The sequence below is a fragment of the Acomys russatus genome, chromosome 31 (genome assembly GCF_903995435.1).
Source record: "Acomys russatus chromosome 31, mAcoRus1.1, whole genome shotgun sequence".
Classification (NCBI taxonomy): Eukaryota; Metazoa; Chordata; class Mammalia; order Rodentia; family Muridae; genus Acomys; species Acomys russatus.
Genome location: NC_067167.1, coordinates 7,133,058 through 7,152,206, shown reverse-complemented (window position 1 = coordinate 7,152,206; position 19,149 = coordinate 7,133,058). Strand labels below are relative to the sequence as shown.

General features: G+C 45.3%; 1 protein-coding gene across 1 annotated transcript in view; it reads right to left on the bottom strand.

Annotated features, from left to right (window-relative positions):
* The window catches only part of Bpifc (BPI fold containing family C), a 45,876-nt gene extending 27,201 nt beyond the window's left edge, over window positions 1-18,675 (bottom strand). Inside the window, exons 1-6 of the mRNA XM_051139865.1 lie at window positions 18,549-18,675; window positions 14,165-14,285; window positions 10,059-10,187; window positions 8,173-8,328; window positions 7,983-8,046; window positions 5,851-5,911 (exon numbers count right to left, since the gene is read on the bottom strand). Of these exons, the coding sequence (XP_050995822.1) occupies window positions 5,851-5,911; window positions 7,983-8,046; window positions 8,173-8,328; window positions 10,059-10,187; window positions 14,165-14,285; window positions 18,549-18,672 (655 nt within the window). The 5' untranslated portion in view covers window positions 18,673-18,675. The remainder of the gene's footprint in view (window positions 1-5,850; window positions 5,912-7,982; window positions 8,047-8,172; window positions 8,329-10,058; window positions 10,188-14,164; window positions 14,286-18,548) is intronic.
* Window positions 18,676-19,149: the final 474 nt, after the last annotated feature.

Genomic DNA, 19,149 nt, shown 5'->3' with positions numbered 1-19,149 from the left:
AGAAAAGCTTCTTCAACTGGTGCTGGTTAAGGTGGATATCTGCATGTAGAAGAACGCAAAATAGATACATAGTTATCACAAACCCTGCACAAAACTTAAGACCAAGTGGATCAAAGACATCAACATAAAACCAGATACACTGAACCTGATAGAAGAGGAAGTGGGGAATAGCCTAGAACACATTGGCACAGGAAATGGTGTTCTGAACAGAACACCAATAGCCCAGCCACTAAGATCAACAATTGATAAATGGGGCCTAGTGAAACTGAAAATCTTCTGCAAGACAAAGGACACTGTCAGTAGGACAAAACGGCAGCCTCCAGAATCAAAAAAGATGTGCACCAACCCTACATCCAACAGAGGACTAATATCAAAATATATAAAGAACTCAAGAAACTACATATCACAAAATCAAATAATCTAATTAAAGATGGGGAACAGGTAGCAGGGCATTATGGGTCATGTCTTTAATCCCAGCACTTAGCAGGCAAAGGCAGGTGGATCTCTGAGTTCAAAGACATCCTAGTCTACAAATGAAGTTACGGACAGCCAGGGTTACATGTGTCTTCCCCATCCCCCCACAAAGGGGAAGAATACAGATAGAAAAAGAGAGTTCTTAATAGAGGAATTTCAAATAGTTGAAAAACAAATGTTCAACATCCTTAGCCATCAGGGAAATGCAAATCAAATCTACTTTGAGATTCCATTTTATATCTGTCAGAATGCCTAAGATCAATAACACAAGTGACAGCTCACGCAGGAGAGGATGTGGAGCAAAGGGAGCACTCCTCTATTGCTGATAGGAGTGCAAACTTGTACAGCTACTAAATCAATTTGGTTGTTCCTCAGTAAATTGAGACTTGATTTACCTCAAGACCCAGATATACAACTCTTGAGCATATATTGAAAGAATGTTCCATTCTATCACAAGGACACTTTCTCAACCATGTTTATTGCGTTTTTTCATAATATCCAGAAACTGAGAACAACCTAGATGCCCCTTCACAGAAGAATGGATAAACAAAAATGTGGTACACATTTTTATACAATGTTTACGCAATGAAGCATTTACTCATCTATTAAAATGTCATCATGAAATTTTCAGGCAATGGATGAAACTAGAAAAAAAAAATCATCCCAAGTGAGGTAAACCAGACTAAGATAAATATGATACATATTTTCGTATAAGTGGATATTAGCTGTTACATATAAAAAAAAAAACTAAGCTACAGTCAGTAGACCATGTCTAGAAGAAGGTTTAGGGCAGGCACATGGACCTCCTGGGAGGGAGAAATACAGTAGATATTTATGAATAAACTAGAGAAAGGTGGGGGTGGGAACAGGAGTGTGTGGTGGACAGCCAGAGGGACAATGAGGTAGAGAGAGAGAGAGAATTCAGAGAGAGAGAGACAGAGAGAGACAGAGAGGAGAGAGGGAGGGAGGGAGGGAGGGAGGGAGAGAGAGGAGACATCATTGAGGGGTATTTGAGGGATACTATTGAAACTAGTCCATTGGAAACTTCCTAAACCATATGAAGATGATCTTAATGAGGTCTCCTAATAATGGGGATATGGATTCATAAGTGGCCATTTCATCACTAAATGAGACCTCTAGTAGTGGGCCTGGGTTGCATTCAGTTGAGTTGTTGGCCAAAGGGGGTCCTGTTAGCATAATGCTATTGTGCATTGTGTAAAGTTGACCCTTGTTCATTCAAATGCCAATTCTCTATCATACTACCGGGTTTCAATCTGGACATGGGATTGTAATGATTATTCTAAATATCTCCTGTCTCACATTTGTGCAAACATGGTCACCATCTGGTCTCTGTTTTACCAATAAATGCTGACCGGTCAGTGCTGAGCAATAGAGAGAATACGATGTAACATTGGAAGAAAAAGAGAGAAGTGGGGCTTGAGGCACAAGGAGAGGTCCAGGACACTTCAGAAAAAGAGACATGGAGCCAGGCAAGGAAAGGACAAAAACTGTAAGTATGGTGGAGACTTTGGCTGGGAGGAAGGGAGACTAACTTGGAAGTTTAGGATGGAGAAATAATTGCTCAGTATTGTGCTCAAGGCTAATTAAATAAAACATAGCCTCTCTGTGTTATTTGGATAACTAGCCGGCTAAAGATAAACTTCTATCTTACTGAGTTTTGCGCACTTATATCTCTATTAATAATCATTTTACAGGGATCTATTGAAATTCCCAGACAACGCGGGCTGTTCCTAAGACAATGCTGGGTTGCTCTCCAAAAACTGACGACCTAGTCCCACTGCTGAGGACAATACCCACACAACTCATTGAACATGGAGAAACTGAGCTGGTGCCTACATGGAGCCTTTAGATCTATGTTTTAATGTTTATGGTGTAGGAAGGTCCTCTGCATGCTACCAGAAGGGTAACATAAAGACCGACCTAGCCACGAAACCTTTGGCCTATAATTTGTCTGGCTTACAAATTATGCTAGGGCAATGGAGGCATAGATCTTGTGGGAGTAGCCAACCAATGTCTGATTTGACTTAAGGCCCACTTAAGGAGTTGGAACCCATACTTGACATTGCGTGGGTAACTAAGAACCAGAGATTAGATAGCCCAGAGACCTAGGGTGAAACCAAACACTACTGGTCTAAAAAAAAATAGTAGCAATAAAATGACTCTTAATGATTTTGGATATATTCATAGACCAGTGCCTTATCCAGTGATCACCAGAGAATCTTCTCCTGGCATTGGATGGGCAACAGTGAGCAGGCTCCCTGGGGGGAAAGATGTCATGCCTGAGATGAGCTCAGTGCAGCACTTGGGTTCTGATTTGGCGTGGGAGAGCTGCTTTGCTGACTACTCTGTACTCTGGTCTGAAGGCTTCTTCTTCCAGTTTCTAGAGGAAAGTACCCAAGGGTCACCAGAATATCATGAAAGAATACTTTCTTAAATATCATGTTTGGTTTGTACCTCAGATGGGGACGAGAAGCAGGAAGAGATGAAGTGGCTATGCTTAAGTTAATAAAAGCATAGTGTCATCATATGTCACTATGGCTTTGAAATTTTTTTTTTACAAATTTCCAGGCATGGTGGCACACACCTGTTATCCCAGCACTCAAGAAGGCAGAGGCAGGCAGATCTCTGTGAGTCTGTGGCCAGCCTGGTCTACAAAGTGAGTCCAGGACAGCCAAGGCTACACAGAGAAACCCTGTCTTGGAAAAACAAAAATAAAATTACAATTTATTCTTATTTCTGTGAATGGGAGTGCCTGCTTGTCTGTATGTGTACCGCATGTGTGCAGGTGGCCATGGAGGCCAGATGAGGGTATCAGAATTCCTGGGACTGGACTTACAGTTGGTTCTGTGCCAACAGCTGTAGATGCGGAGAAAGAAACCTGAATCCTTTTCAAAGAGCAACCAGTGCTCTTAGCTGCTGGGCCATGCTTCCAGTCTTAGGTATAGCTTCTTTGTTTGTTTGTTTGTTTGTTTGTTTTTTCGAGACAGGGTTTCTCTGTGTAGCCTTGGCTGTCCTAGACTCACTCTGTAGACCAGGCTGGCCTTGAACTCACAGCAGGATCCACCTGCCTCTGCCTCCCAAGTGCTGGGATTAAAGGTGTGCGCCAGCACGCCTGGCCAGGTGTAGCTTTTTAAATACTCTTAAAGTGCTCAACCTAAATATATCCTGAGAGTGTGAGGACAGGGATTCCTTACAGGGAAGTCCCTGAGGCCTGGGGATGCAGACGCTAGCTCCAGGTACACAGCCCAGTTCTTCCCTCTTTGCATCCTTTCCTTTCCTTCCTTCTAATCCACTCACTTCCTCTCTATGCACTCATCCATCTTCCGTCCCACTGCCCAAGTCTTTTTATCCCTTCATCAATTTAGTTTTTATTGGCCCATGCCTGCTGTTAGAGCGAAACTCCTGTCCCCAATGAACTCAGAGTCTGGAGGAGGAGAGGAGACACATGACCAGGAAATTATTACCCAGTACAGGAAGAACATTCCTGAAGCTGATCTGATGATCTGACCACAAAGTTTTCTTCTGGCTCAGGATGAAAACCTGAGGTCACCCCCCACCTGAATACTCTGCTAACTCATATTTGACCTGTTGGCCCTTAGTGTTGTCTACTTGTAAGGTATGTTCAGAATAGGAACAGGTCCTCTCTCTCTGTCACTCCACCAGGCTAGCTGCAATCCTTGCTTATATGGGTCACTGCTCTACTCTGCTAAACAGTCTCCCTGATGCCACCTCTTTCCTCCTTCCTATTATATCCTGGGGCACCAGAGTGACTGTTTCAGACTAAGAGACAGACTCTTCAGTGTCTGACAAGTCTAGACACCCTCTCCCCTATCTGCAAACTCACTTCTTAAACTCCCCTCAAACGTGCCTTTCTTCTTGTCCTAGAAGGTCTCATAGTCCCACCAATCCACTCAGTATATTCCTGCCTCGGGGTCTTTGAGCATGTGACCTATTCTACCTGACTGTTCTTCATGCAAGCTATGATTTGAACACCCCTCTAAAACTCACACTTAAATTTAATTACCAATATGATGGGTATTGGGAAGTGGTACTTTAAGAGGTGACTGGGCCATGGGGCAGTGCCCTCTGGAATAGTCCATGACTATGAGAGTGAGGTCATTACTATTTGACTTGATTTCTTCTCTGTCTCATGAGCACTCACTTACCATTCTGCCATGTTGTGACTCAGCATGGAAACCCTCACCGGGTATAATTCCTTAATCTTGGCCTTTTCAGTCTTTAGACCCATGGATCAAAACCTTTCTGTTGTTTATAATTCACTTAGATTCTGGTATTCTATCACAGCCACAGGAAAAGGACCAAGACAATCTAGATTGAGAACAGCTCACTTCCAAGTCCCTTCAGGCTCTTCCTTTAATGTCACCTGCTCAGCGGTGCGTTTCCTAGTCATACCGTCTAAAACAGAAGCTCCTCTTCAGCCCCGCCCTTTTTCCCTTATCGCTCTTAATTTCCCTAATACGGGTTTTACTTGCTTGTTTACTGCTCCCTTCGTGTAGTCCCATGAAAGTGGGAGTTCTGTCTCCTAGGTTTCGTGTGTCTCCAGCACCAAGATCAACACTGCGTACACCCTCAGAGAGAAAACGGATGGGATGCGAAGCAGACTTGTGTAAAGTGGCAAACAAGAGGGTGGGCTGTGGAAGGGAGGGTCTCTTCAAAAAGGTGGGAGAAGGGAAGTAGAAGCAGTTTGGGGCTGGAGAGATGGCTCAGTGGTTAAGAGCACCTACTGCTCTTCCAGAGGTCCTGAGTTCAATTCCCAGCAACCACACGGTGGCTCACAACCATCTATAATATGATCTGCTGAGCACTGTATATATAATAATAATTAAAAAAAAAGATTAAAAAATTAAAAATAATTTAAAAGAAGCAGTTTGACTGCTAGAGAAGGAACAGGCAAGAGATGAAGTGGAGAGAGGTAGAGATGGGCCAAGTACCGACGTGTGGGCCCGATAATACCGAAGGCAACCCCTGAAGGGGTTAGCGAAGGCTAGGCAGATAACCTGGTCAGGAAGATGATTTAGTGGCCATCTTGGATTAGAGCCAGGGAAAGGTTTTTCTTCCTAGCTCCCCTGTTTATTCTCCTGAGCCACCTCCCTGCGCCAATAACAGAGCTGGTTAGTAGCCATGGAGTATGTGTGCTATGACAGGGCTTGTCCAGTATATATAGAATTCTCAGACTTTCATTTTCAGGCAGAAAAAAAAAAAAAAAGCAGAGTGATAAATGTGTAGTCTATTGCCAAAATAACCAAATATCCAAAGCAAAGCAAAGCAAAGCAAAAACCTTGGTAAGGTTTGAGGCTGATCGAGACCCATCCAGAAGACAGTTCCAAGACTCACCCTCCAGTGCACTAAGGTTGACATTGAGCATTTCCATCTCACTGATGGCAATGGGACAGAGCTGGACCGAAAGAAAATGTGAAAAGCCATGTTACCGTATTGAAAAAAGCCTTCTGCTTATGAGACATTACCCCTGTGGCCATGGCAATGCCCCTTTAAGTTAGCTGATGCCCTTGGTCTTCAGCCTCCACAGGTATGGGCAGTGTGTCACTGAGTGCTTGGTTGAGCTTCATAACAACTGAAACCACACCCGATTAGCCCCATAAAAGAGCTTTACTTTTCTCTCTGGACATGTTAAGGCATGTGCTCTGGCCGTGCTGTTGGCGTCACACCCGAGGAACCTGCTCCCAAAGCAGCTGTGTCATTCCTGCCCGGGTGCCCCTGCCTCCCATTGCATCAGCCCTAAGTCCTGCCTGGAGTCTCTTCGGTTGAAATCTTCACTTTCACCTGGGCTAATTGAAGAAGGCGTGAGATTAGCAATCTACTTAGGACTCTATTGCTCCCTCTCCTTCTCCTTTCCCTGGGACATGGCCACATGTAACTCTTGTTGACCTTTGGATTTGCTATGTAGTCTGACATGACCACAAATGCATGATGCTTCTGCTAAGCTGACCTTGAACTTATGATACAGCCGTGCCTCACTACATCCAGTTTATGCATGCATTTCGGAAAGGGGTGGATGCCAGTGAAGCAGATTCCAGAGAGAAACCGTCAAGTTCAAATACGGATGTGTCAGCCACGTGCTCATCAATGTTCATGCAACATGGCGGTTTTAGCAGAGGCTAGGCAGCCAGGCCCCTGGAGTGGAAACCGCTGGCCACTTACTTTCACTCTCTGAACTCAGTTCCCTCATCTGCAACACGGGGGTGATTATGACATGTACCTCGTCGACTTGGGAGGAGAAACTGAAATAGTCTATAGAATGCTGCCGAGCGCAGTCTCTGTATTTGGTGAGCCCATTGCTGCCTTTGTTGAGATAAGACCTCATGTAGCCCAGGCTAGTTTCAAACTTACTATGCTACAAGCTGTGTAAACAGCCTTGAAGTTCTGATCCTCCTCTTTCCACCTCCCCTGACTGGGGACCAAACCCATGGCTTTGTGCATGCTACAAACTGAGCACTCTACCAACTGAGCCATAGTCCAAACCCCTAACCCATATTCACTGACCTGCTATAAGGGGCCAAATGACCACATTCTGTTTCCATCACTATTTGCAAGTTCCTTTTCAGGGTCTACATTCCCTTGCAGATGGCCATAGAAGAAGGCCATATCGCTTGAGTGTGCCTTGCCCAGCTCTACAGTCCGCCTGGGCATGCTGTTCCCTGCTTTGGTGTGCATGCTGACTTCCTCACGGACCACCATTAAACACCTGCTGTCTATCAGGCACAGAGCTAAGCACTGGGATCATGATGGCACCAAGCTCTCTCCTTGTCTTTCTTTTCCACTTCTTTTCTTCACCCCCCATCCTTAGCTCCTCCAGAAAATAAGAAAGGTGTTCAGGATGGGTAGGGTGAGAATAGAGAGAGCATGGCCAGTTCCTCCCATCCCTCCTTCAAGCCCCAGCTTCTGGAATCAGGACACTTAATGTTTTAGAAGGCCACCTAACTTATTCTGCCTTTAGAATGTTCCTACCCAAATATTATTTATATTTCAAGGCCTGGCTCCCTAAAGAACATTTCTGTCTCTCAGGAATTTTTCCTGTTCTCTACATTCCCTCAGCTCAGTCATGGGACCGTGTAGTAAATTCAAGCCCTGGTTTGGTTATTGCTTCCCAAGCCTAAGTTTGTTTGTTTTGTTTTTTTTCCCCAAATCGACTAATACTTGTTTCTTTCATTTGATCTCTGCAGTCCCTAGTTTAGCCGGGCCATCATTAGGAACAAAATACTTGTCGATCCTATGATGGCAAACTCTAAGAAAGGAATATAGCTTTATTTATTCATCTCTGTGTCTCCTGCCACAATGCTTGAGCCATGAGAAACTCTTAAATTCCATACAAGAGCATAAATTAAAGTCTTGGGTGGTGCTTAGCTTAGAGTTAGGGCTCAATAACTGTTTATGATAAAATATTTATTAAGGTACGATAGGCCTGCTGATACCAGCTGACAGCGGCTTTCTAACCTCTGAACACTCACCATTTCGTTTAAATTCTTCAAAATGGGTTTCTCCATGGGCTCAGCAAAGGAGTTATACAGAACACTAGGGGGATGAAAAGAAAAAGGGAGCTTATCAGGGACCAGGAGACACCGGTGGGAAACTTCTCTGAGTGGCAGCCCAAAGCTCTGGCTCAGTGCTAGGCCTCTCTACTATGACGTTGTCGCTCACCTGAGGCCTCCAGAAAATGAGACGTGGGCATGGCTCACTTGGGCATGGCAGTCTTGGAGTTCCAGGGCTGGATGACCGAGGTCATTCCGGGTGGGGACAATGATACCAGTAAAGTAGATTCCAGAGAGATACAGATCGGCAGCTCCCATGTCGTGGCTGTACGGAGAGAAAGGGAGAAGTTAGCCAAGTCTGGGCACACATAGAGATGTGTTTGCTAAGCTCTTTGGGGACAAGGACCTTATTGTGCTTGTACCTGGGTCCCGGATGCCTGTCTGCAACACTCTCAGGAGCCCCCTATGTGCTAAATGAGTGCTTACTGAGCAAAGGAGGTGGTGAGTACTTACTTGGTGCCCCAGTGCTCGGTGCTGCTGTGGCAGAGCAAAGGCCTAGCACCCTTTACATTGAATATTCATTTCGAGAGGGAACCCCAGGGCCAGACACCTTACTTAGGTGGAGTGGACATGGGGGAGTGATGCTTAGCATGTGGGGAAGCCTTGAGGCAGTGGATCATGTGTTACTTAAGATTTTGCCCAGGGCCCTACCCAGAATTATTCCCCTGACACATGGCTGCTAAACCACCAAAGAAGCGAGGAAGGACACAGATCTGCGCTGTCTTTGGTGGCACATGCTATTTATCTGCAATCTTTTACACTGGGAGAATGGTACACAGACACTCAGTAAATGGTTGTAGAGTAAGCAGCCTTGTGAGTGGTTGAATGTGTTACTTTGAGGTGTCAACCAGGACAGACCAAACTGTTACACTGGGTCAATGACATGTCATTAGAGGTTGGTTTGTAAATATATCTTGAGTTCAACTTCTCCTCTCTCTTTCTGTATCTCTGTCTCTGTCTGTCTCTCTCACCCCCCCCCCCCTTTTCCTTTCTCCTTCTTTCTTCTTTCTTTTTATTTATTTATTCCAACCATGTGCATGCAGGTGGCTCAGAAGGCCACACGAAGGCACAGGAACTCTGGAACGGGAGTTACAGGCAGTTGTCACCCATCCAATGTGGGCGCTGGGAATTGAACCTCAGGCTCTCTGCAAGAACAGCTGGTATTCTTACCCACGGATCCACCTCTCCCAGCTAGCCTCTTTCTGTTCTTCTTCCCTTCCTTCCCTTCCTCCCTATCCTCTCCTCCTTTCTCTTTTTATCCTCTTTCAAACACGATCTCATTCTGTAACCCAGGTGGCCAAGAACTCACTGCATAGCCAAAGCTGGCCTCAAATTAGCAGCAGTCTCCTTGCCTCAGTCTCTCAAGTATTTGAATTACAGGGGTTGACCTGGCTTCAAGTTTTTTTTTTTTTTTTTGTCTTCTGTCTGTCTGAGGGCACAGGGACCTTTTGATTGGTGAAGAGTGGGAGCTCAAGCTAAATATGATCCTCCAACCTCCGTGTGAGACAGGAAGCTTCGTTTCCCATCAATTGAACTTGCAGATAGGGAAATGCTCTAGACTTCTGGTTCAGGTCAGTGACCATATGGGGATTTCTCTCCCAGTCAGGTCTCCAGTTCTTAGGCGGTTTGCTTGCTTGCTCGCTTGCTTGCTTGCTTGTTTGTTTACTTTCTAGTGATTTAAAAACCCAGTCTCACTGTGTAGCCCAGGGTGTCCTAACTTTGAAGACCAGGCTAGCCTGAAACTCATAGAGCCCACCTCCCTAGCGTTGGGACTAATGGTGTGTGCCACGATGCAGGCTTTTAGGAAAATTTAAATGCTCCTTTGCTCTGCTCTTCTGGGAGTGTGCCTTTCCTCCACCTCTCTTCTAAACAGGGGTTTCCTGAGTCAGCTCTCTCTGGAGTAAGTATGCAGAGGAAAAGAAGCCTAAGTTGAAAACGGCAGCGGATTTGTCTCCATTTCCCCCAGAACAGTGCTGGGATGCGTGGGATACTCACAAAAGTGGAGCCCTGACTTCCCAGTTGGTGCTGATGTTGGCCGTGGCGTGGTTGCTCAGTGCTCGGATTCCTACCCCAGGCACAAAGGCCAGCGAGGCATTCGGCAATGAGAAGGCATTGATTTTTATGCTGTGAAACAAGAACCAGGAAAGTGAGGGCAACCCTTCTGGACATGGCTAAGGCGAGCAGAATTAGGAATGAGGGGCCTGCCCTGAGATTGCAAATTTCTGCGGAGAAGGAACTCTCCCAGGTCTCTAGTCCGGGATCTGGGCCCAGCCTCCTAAACCCTCTTAACTTAGCAAGAAGCCCTTGAGATCTAGCTGAGAGAGGACATAATCAAGTTTAGAACTAAATTTGTAAATATTCAAATAATCTATTTCTCAAATTTCTTTTTTGTTTTGGTGTGTGTGTGTGTGTGTGTTATGCATGCACATGCATGTATGCACACTGAGGCCAGAGGAAGACTCAGATGGTCTCTCCTGCCATTTTCCATCTTACTCCCTGGGAGTTGGAGGTAGGCTGGTGGCCAGCAAAGCCCAGTAATTCTCCTGTCTCTGGTGCCTGCCATGTTTGGGTAACAGATCTATAAAACCCAGCCCACTTTTTATGTGGATGCTTGAAATTTGAATCAGGCCCCTCACACTTTTGTAGCAAGTACTCTTGCCCACTGAGGCATCTCCTCAGCCCTTTGGGTTTCTCTAAAAACAAAAACAGTACAACACTGCCATTATTATTATTTTTTTTAATACCAGTTTCAGCGTTCCTTAAAGGGGATGACATCAGTTATTTTGATGAAACATCTGTTCACCCCTGAGGGGACTGTCATATACACTACCACGCCTTTGACATATTTGTCAGCTGTGTCCCCCACTTCCCTCATGGGGACAATAAAAATATGCCTTCCTCTTTCTGTTTCCAGGTGCCCCATATGGCAAGTACTTTCCCTTGCTAAGCAGCTGAAGAGCTGGCTTCCTGTAAGATTCCCTGAACCGTCAAATAGGTCGTCCCAGGAACCTGTAAGGCGGTGGGTTTGCCTGTAGTCCACGAAGATAGAGCATACGTGCACAAGGACAATCATTGTGGGAAAGAATAGGCCTTGTCACAGGTGGGAGCAGTCTTGGCGGGCTTTACCCTTGGGGCGTGCACAAGGACAATCATCGTGGGAAAGAATAGGCCTTGTCACAGGTGGGAGCAGTCTTGGCGGGCTTTACCCTTGGGGCTCCCCATGAATACCTTGTGACAGACTGAGTGGAGCCATCCTGGGTCTGGAATTCAGGAAGCAGACCTGGGAACCCCACCTGGACTATTATCTTTCTAATGGACCCTCACCGGGAGAAGGAGCCGGTCCTTCCCACGTGACTCAGGCAGTTGGGGAAGAGAAAATAACAAAGTCGGCTGCAGGGAGAGCGTGCGGGAGAGCAGCGGACCAGCTGGACCAGCACGCGGGTCAGAGAGACACCTAAGGACCCGTCCCGTGGAACGGCTACCGGAAGGAGGTTCACTCTTCTGTCCCTTTAACCTTTTTCCTTCTTGCATAAGCTAGTTGGGTTGTATAATAAAGTTTAGTTGCTAAAAAAACAGAGTCAACAAATCATTGTTGTTTAAGTGATTCCCAAGCGCTTGGTGTGTGTGTGTGTGTGTGTGTGTGTGTGTGTGTGTGTGTGTGTGTGTGTGTGTGTGTTTCTGTGTGTAAGCTCCAGTTCAGGGATGAGAAGATAAGAAAAGCCTATGAAGTTATACATAAGCGGGTGATAGAACCAGATCTAATACACTCTGTCAATCTGACTTCAGACTCCTCCTAATCCCTGAGCCCACGCCACTCCGTGTACCATATAATGAGCACGTGGCCTGGACTCGAGCTACCAGCTGTACAACCTCAATCAAGCAAGATACTGACCCTCTTTCAGTCAATGGCTCTTTGATCGAAGTGCTACCCACGGGGAGGCTGGGGGGGAAAAGGACGTTGAGTTCACCCATGGCTAGTTGCTGCACAAGAGCAAGGCGCTGCTCTGAACGGAGACTGGGAAAAGTCTAGAACCTACATGTGCTAGCTGGTAAATGAGGCTGCTGTTTCCTTTCCTGTTGTTCATGTCTCCTATCTGTCCTCTGTCAGGCATCCCAGGTTCACTTTAAGAAGGGAATAGCAGAGATTCATTTAATGTGTTTTGGAAATATGACCAGTTGACACCTTTAGGTTTACCTCTCTCTCTCTCTCTCCCTCTCTCTCTCTCTCTCACACACACACACACACACACACACACACACACACACACACACACACACACACACACAGATTCTCTCTATGTAGCCTGGCTGTCCTGGAACTTACTATGTAGACAAGGCTGGACTTGAACTCCCAGAGATCTGCCTGCCTCTGCTTCCTGAGTGCTGAGATTAGAGATGTGAGTCACAACACTTAGCTAATCTATTCTTTGTAATTACTACAGAATACTCCCAAACCCTCTCTACACTGTTTCCGTCATATAAGCAGTGGCACAGGGAAACGCCCATGTACACGTTACCTGTGGATTGTACTTTCTCAGGAAGGAGGCTAAGAAGTAGAATCCATACTGTGGTGGTTAATGCTGCTTTTCAGTTTGCTGAGATCTAGACTCGTCTGGGAGGCAAACCTCTGGCTGTGCCTCTTAGAAAGTTTCTGGACTAGGTTGGCTAAGGTGGGAAGAGCCATGCTCAGTGTGGACTGTTACATGTTCTCCCAGATAATCAGCAACGCTGAAGCTGTCTACCCATTTATTTCCCAGTCTTTTGTTGGTCTTAGTTTTTGTCCCTGACTTTGACACATAGCTAAGGATGACCTTGAACTCCCGTTCTTCCTGCCTCCATCTCCCAAGTGCAGGCGTGTGCCAGCACACCCGGTTTATGTAGTACTGCAATTATAAGCGTGTACCACTATGGTTGGCTATGAGCCAGGTTTTTTTTATTAAGTAAAACTAAGTGAGTAAAAGTGTAGTTTCTGTGTTACACAAGTCATTTCAGATACTCACTAGTCATGAATGACCAGTGTCTGTGGTTTGGAGAGCAGAGGGTTGAAACTATATCGATCCATCTACTCGTACCAGCATACGAGCCCCAGTATCCCCTCATCTTCACAGCACTCGTTACTATATAGCTCTCCATGTACTTCTATGCTGTGTCATTACCATTGTAGCTAAATGGCTATCCTTACAAATGCAATGCCCGTCTCTTCCACAAAACATTAAGGGTGAGGGCAGACACCTGCATTCACTAGAACGGGGTCTAGAACAAAGCCCTGTGTGAAGCAACTGTTTAATAAACACTTGCCCAACAGCTGGCTTTCTGCAGGCGAGGGAATTTACAGGAACATTTCCTGGTACCATCTCCTCTGCAACAGAGATACCTTCTGATTTTTTTTGTTTTGTTTTGTTTTTGTTTTTTGAGATAGGGTTTCTCTGTGTAGCCTTGGCTGTCCTGGACTCCCTTTGTAGACCAGGCTGGCCTCGAACTCACAGTGATCCACCTGCCTCTGCCTCCCGGGTGCTGGGATTAAAGGCGTGCACCACCACCACCACCACCACCCGGCCAACTACCTTCTTATTTTATAAAAGGTTATTATTGATATCAGGGAGATTCTTCCTGAAAGGGTGAGAGCAAAAGGCAAATGAAAAAGCACTGGGTGCAAGTGGTGACTCATGACGTTATATAACTCTACAGGAAAGCTCCCCTTTTAGATGGATCTCAAGTTCAGCAAACACATCCTTCTCCCTTCTTTTCTGATCTTATTGGATCCCAGTTGTCATCAGAACATCCATTTCGCCTTCCCTAAACATCTCTGGACATGTGACTATTGCTGTCTAGATGGAATGTTGGTTAGGTAGAGCCTCAGACAAAACCTTGGACATGTTAAAATGAACTGAGAGACTCTCCCCATTTCAGCTTTACGGAATACATATCAGATGGCTGGAACCACACTTGCTCTGTGGGGCCATGAGGCACACTTGAGAATGGAAGTCAGAACTCAGAAGTCAGAAGCAGACAAAAAGGCCAAGGAGATAGGTGCTGCCGTGAATGTCTCTGCTGGTTTTGAGCCCCTTTGGGATGTAAGACAACGCACTCCACTCCCTTACTTTGAGAAGTTGTACTTTACGTAGTCAATCTTGAGAAACTCGAGAGACTCAGAGCCTTTCACATCCGGGATGACAATATCCTTTGCCATTTGCTTCATCATCTTCACCCCAATCTGAAGACCTGTGATGGAACCAGGAAGTGCTTGTTGATCACAAGGAAGATGAGAGTGACATAATACCTCTGATCCTACAGAGGCAAGCACTGAGTCAGAGCTGATGTGGGCTAAGAAGACGGAAGCCCTACGAAAGGGGGGTGTTGTCTCTGCTTCACACAGGGAAACTCTAGTCTTGAGAGAGGTGAGACCACAGGGCTAACATGAGGAGAAGTTTTCATTACATGGCCAGGGCTGTGATGGCAACACCGAAAGGTATTCTTCAAAGGGTGCTACACTTGTTGCCAGGTACATCTTGCAGATATGAGCACTGTTACTCGTTGCCTAAGAAAGTGTGGGTTCTGGGGAGCTAGGTGCCAACTTTGAGCAACTTGGCTCCAGAAATCTGACCAATTTCACAAAGTAAATTTTCCTTTCTTTCTTTTCAGATTCTTTGAAACTCAGATGTTTTGGTGAAAGTTTCATGGGGCTTAGGGAACTACTGAACAGCTGAGATTCTAATAAAAGATGGTGAGCGGGTGTGTACCTACAGTATTTCATTTGTTAGTGGAAAGGAGTCACAGATTCTCCAAAGGACCCCCCCATACTGGGATGGGGTGACCAAGCACTGCTTCCATTTTGTTCAGGAGCAGCCAGCTAATTGATTTGCATGGAAGAATCCAGGAAACACATGTCTCTGGTCTTGTGAGGGGCAAAAAGAGCTTGATATAAGTAACTTCCAGGGCTGGCTAAGTGGCTCAGCAGGTAAAGAGGTCTGCTATCAAATCTTCTGAGATGAGTTCAACCCCCAGAATCCACACAAAAAAACAAATTGTCCTCTGACCTCCTCATGTGCACCATGGCACATGTACCTACGCACATGTGTGTATGTGCATGCACAATAAATAATAAATGTAATACAAATTTAAATTAAATGAATGCAACCTTGCCTTACTCCCTTACTTTGCTTTAAAGTTCGTCCCCCTGAACCCAACCCCCCCCCCCCGGAGAGGAGGAATCCTATAAATGCTGTGGATACTGCTGTAGTGTGGGGATGTAAAGACAGAATATGAGGGAAGTGAGGATAAGAACCAAAGGCAGTCTTGAAGATCTCAGGCATGAGCCCTGACACCCTCATTTATTAGCTTGTGTGACTCGGCCCCACTTTCCTCACCTGTGACTTGGGATTAGGAGTCACCAGAAAGGGATCTACTCACACATATGAAAGGGACAGTCAATAATTTTTACTAGGCATGTTGTCACTAGGTGCCGTTCTCAGGGCTTCATACATGTGAATTAACTCACGTCGTACCACAGCCGAGAGAGGTGGGTACCACTGTCGCTACCTCCTCTTGGATCAACATCCCGCAGAGACGCTAACCATGAGCACAACAAATCATGCTCTGTAAAAATATGGAGGCATTATGTGTTAGCTGTTATAGCGGGGTCATGCTGTTCGGGTTAGTGGTGTTTTGTAGTGCATTTTGAAGTTTGGTGTTATGGTGCTTGTAATCTTTTATTTTAATCTTGTTGCTTAGTTGGCTTTGATGGTGGTTTTGTTTAAAAAAAATATGGAGGCATATAACTGATGAGGTTAAACTAATAAAAGTTCATTCGAATGGGATGCCTGTATGTGTCAAGACTGTCCACACTCTGCATAAGTTCTTTTCTTCAAGTCTCAAAACAATTTGGTGATATAGGCATTGTCCCAGCTCCACAAGGGAGGCAGCCTAGGCTCAGAGACAGTTAGTGACTTGCCCACGGGCCAGTGAATGTCATCAGGCAGGGCTTGAGGCACTAGGAGCAGAAATGTCAACATATGTTGTAGGGTGAGATGGACCTTGCCCGTTTGGAAATATTTCTCCATGTTCGGTCAGGGAGGTCACCCAAGTTCTTCAAAAACCATGCAGGCTATTGTTATTTCTCATAAGTGCTCACAGAACCAGATAGTGAGACCTTATTGCTGAAGACACTGTGTGCTTTGGTCGGGACATAGAAAAACCAAGTGAGAACTTGGCTGGAAACTTTCTCCCAGCTGGCTAGCTCTCATAGTGCCAGAAGGTACTCTATCTATAGACAGCTGGGGTGAATTTCCAACAGTTGTACCCAACTGTGAACCCTGTGTGAAACAATACCAACCAGTCAGGCAAGATGATCCCATTGATGCGGTGGTGACAAGTCTGTTGAAGGGTAACTAACCACTCTCTGATTGGATTTCCTCCCCTCGTCCATAGGGAGGAGTTCATATGACATACTGTAAACCTGACCAAAAGCCCATGGCTGGGAAGGTCATAAGTCCTAGTGAGAGAGTTGTTTTGCTAAATGGAATAAGAGACGACTGAATGCCCAGCCATAAATGGGATATCTGTATTATCTCTTTGCAATGCTCAAGAGCATCACAAAAGGAAGAATGTGAGAGTTAGAGAAAGACCCTAGAAATGGTGTGAAGCTCTGACTTCCGGGCATGAAGTAGCTTGTATATTCTTGAACTTGCAGCAGCTGTAATCACCTGACATTGTGGAGTCTCTTTCTGTGAAATGGCATCAGCTTCTTCCTAGAGCTCTCAGTTGGAAACCTTTATACATAAGGCCCATGAAGCATATTGGTAGCCTGGCATGGTAGATGCTGAGGCCATTCTGACTCCAGGGCCTTCTGAAATCCACGGCTCCATCCTGCATTTCCATAGGTAAGCTCACTTGGTTCTCCTGCCGTTAAAGGTGTAGGGACCAACTACTCACCACCTCTTTTTCCAGGTGAGAAAACCTACTTGCCCAAGGCCGTGCCCGGAGGAAAAGGGTAGAACTGACACCACACCCATGGCGGTGAACTTCAAATCTGTTAAGTGCTGTGACTGACTTACAAGGTGGAATGGCCACTTTAAGACTATTACAAGATACCTATTTCTGACATGCACTTTCTACACACAGAGACATATCAACACAGTAACTAGATGCTTACACGAAGGCACAGTCCTATTCCTAGTTCCTCTTTATATTTATAATATTGTTCATACAACAATTACACATCATGGGTTAACTTCAGGCTTTCTGTGCCCCATGAACTACTGGAGAAAAGAGAAGGTGTTGCCCAAACCAGCTCATCTTTCTCTTCCTTTCCTCTTCCCCCCTTCATTCTGATTATTTCTCTTCTGATATCGCACGAGAGTCATTCTTGGTTAGATGTAGAGGTGTTCTGGTTAAACCGATAGTGCTCGGATTGGCTGCTTATGTTCAAAGAGGTTCTGAACTTGTCCTTTACTAAGCACATTCATTGTGTACTGTAGCTTATGGCCTACTCATCTGCCTCTAAAGGCCTAAGCGATCTGTTGTGTATTACTTTAAGGATACCTTCTTGCCCTGTTTCTTTTTAAACATTTTTAAAGAGGATATCAACTTGGGAGAGTGTGTGTAGGTATGTGTGTGTGTCGGGGGGTGAGGTGTGAGAGAAGAAAGCTAGGAAGGCCTGGAGCAAGGAAAGGGAAAATGATGCAATTTGATTTCAATTAAATATATTAAAAAAAAAAAAAAAAAGAATTGGTAGAGACCTGGTGAGCTACATTCAGATAATTTGAGGCGAAATGTGACAGGAGTAAAAGAGGTCTATATTCTTTGATTTTGCAGCCAAGATCCTCTGCACCTTGCCTTAGATTAGATCAATAAAATCACATTCTGACATTTTTGTGTTTCATGTCTTACAAAGGCCCTCTAAAAGTAGTGTCCATTATTCTCTCGGTCTAATATCCCTTTGAACATCTAATAAATATGATGAATCCCCTTAAGAATGAATCACAATGACCCACAATAAACTTGGTATATGATTTAGAGGACCCCAGGCTCCTTCCTGTTTTTGAGGCAGGCTCTTACTATGTAGTCTTGCCTAGCCTAGACATTGCTATGTAGACCAGGCTGTTCTCAAAGACACAGAAATCCTCTCCTTCCTCTGCCTCTGGTGTGTTGGGACTAAAGGAGTGGACCATGACATCCTTTCTAATGCATTTTTAGGTAGAGCCCTGATATATGTGGGAGAGAGAGAGAGAGAGAGAGAGAGAGAGAGAGAGAGAGAGAGAGAGAGAGGAGAGAGAGAACATCTTTAGGCTTGAATATGTCTTCCACTAGGGTGTCTCTTTGTTAGTAACACTTTTTTCCCCAGTTGTTTGGGACATCTTCATAAAGAGTTATTAGATGATCCCACTGAGAGTTTATTTCAGACCCAGTTACACACAAACCACTGGTTTGGACCACAGGCCACATCTTGGGCATGTATAGTCTGACTTCTGAATGTACCCAACTCACCATAGTCTAGTGCACGCTGAGTGATCCTCGCCTGGATTCCAGGGTAAACCACCTGGGAGGAGGCGATGTAGAGATTCCACAGGAGGAAGCATGCCCAGAGGACTGGGACCTGCTTTGTTTGCATCTGCAGTGTATCAACAATTAGAGTTTATTATTATTTTTACTTCCTCAACTGTCAATTCTACCTAGTGTTTCTAGGCTTTCCAGTGTTCATTGATAACTTCCCAAATTTCACCCATCTTCAAAATTCACCCATCCATCCACCCGTCCATCCATCCATGCCTTTACCCATTTACTGACCCACCCATGCATCCATTCAGGAGTCATGTACTGAATGTAGCAAAATATGCTGTGGATGTAAAGATGACCCATGTATGGCCCCTTATCTTTGATGTATGAACACACACACACACACACACACACACACACACACACACACACACAGTAATAACACAATGCAATAAAATAGCCTTGATAATAGATGCATACCCTGCTTAAAGACCATGGGTAGCTCCCTTTATCTACAGGACTGGATGTAAGCACTTAGCCCAGCAGTCAAGATCTCATTTAAGCCAAGCATGGTGGTGCACACATGTAATCC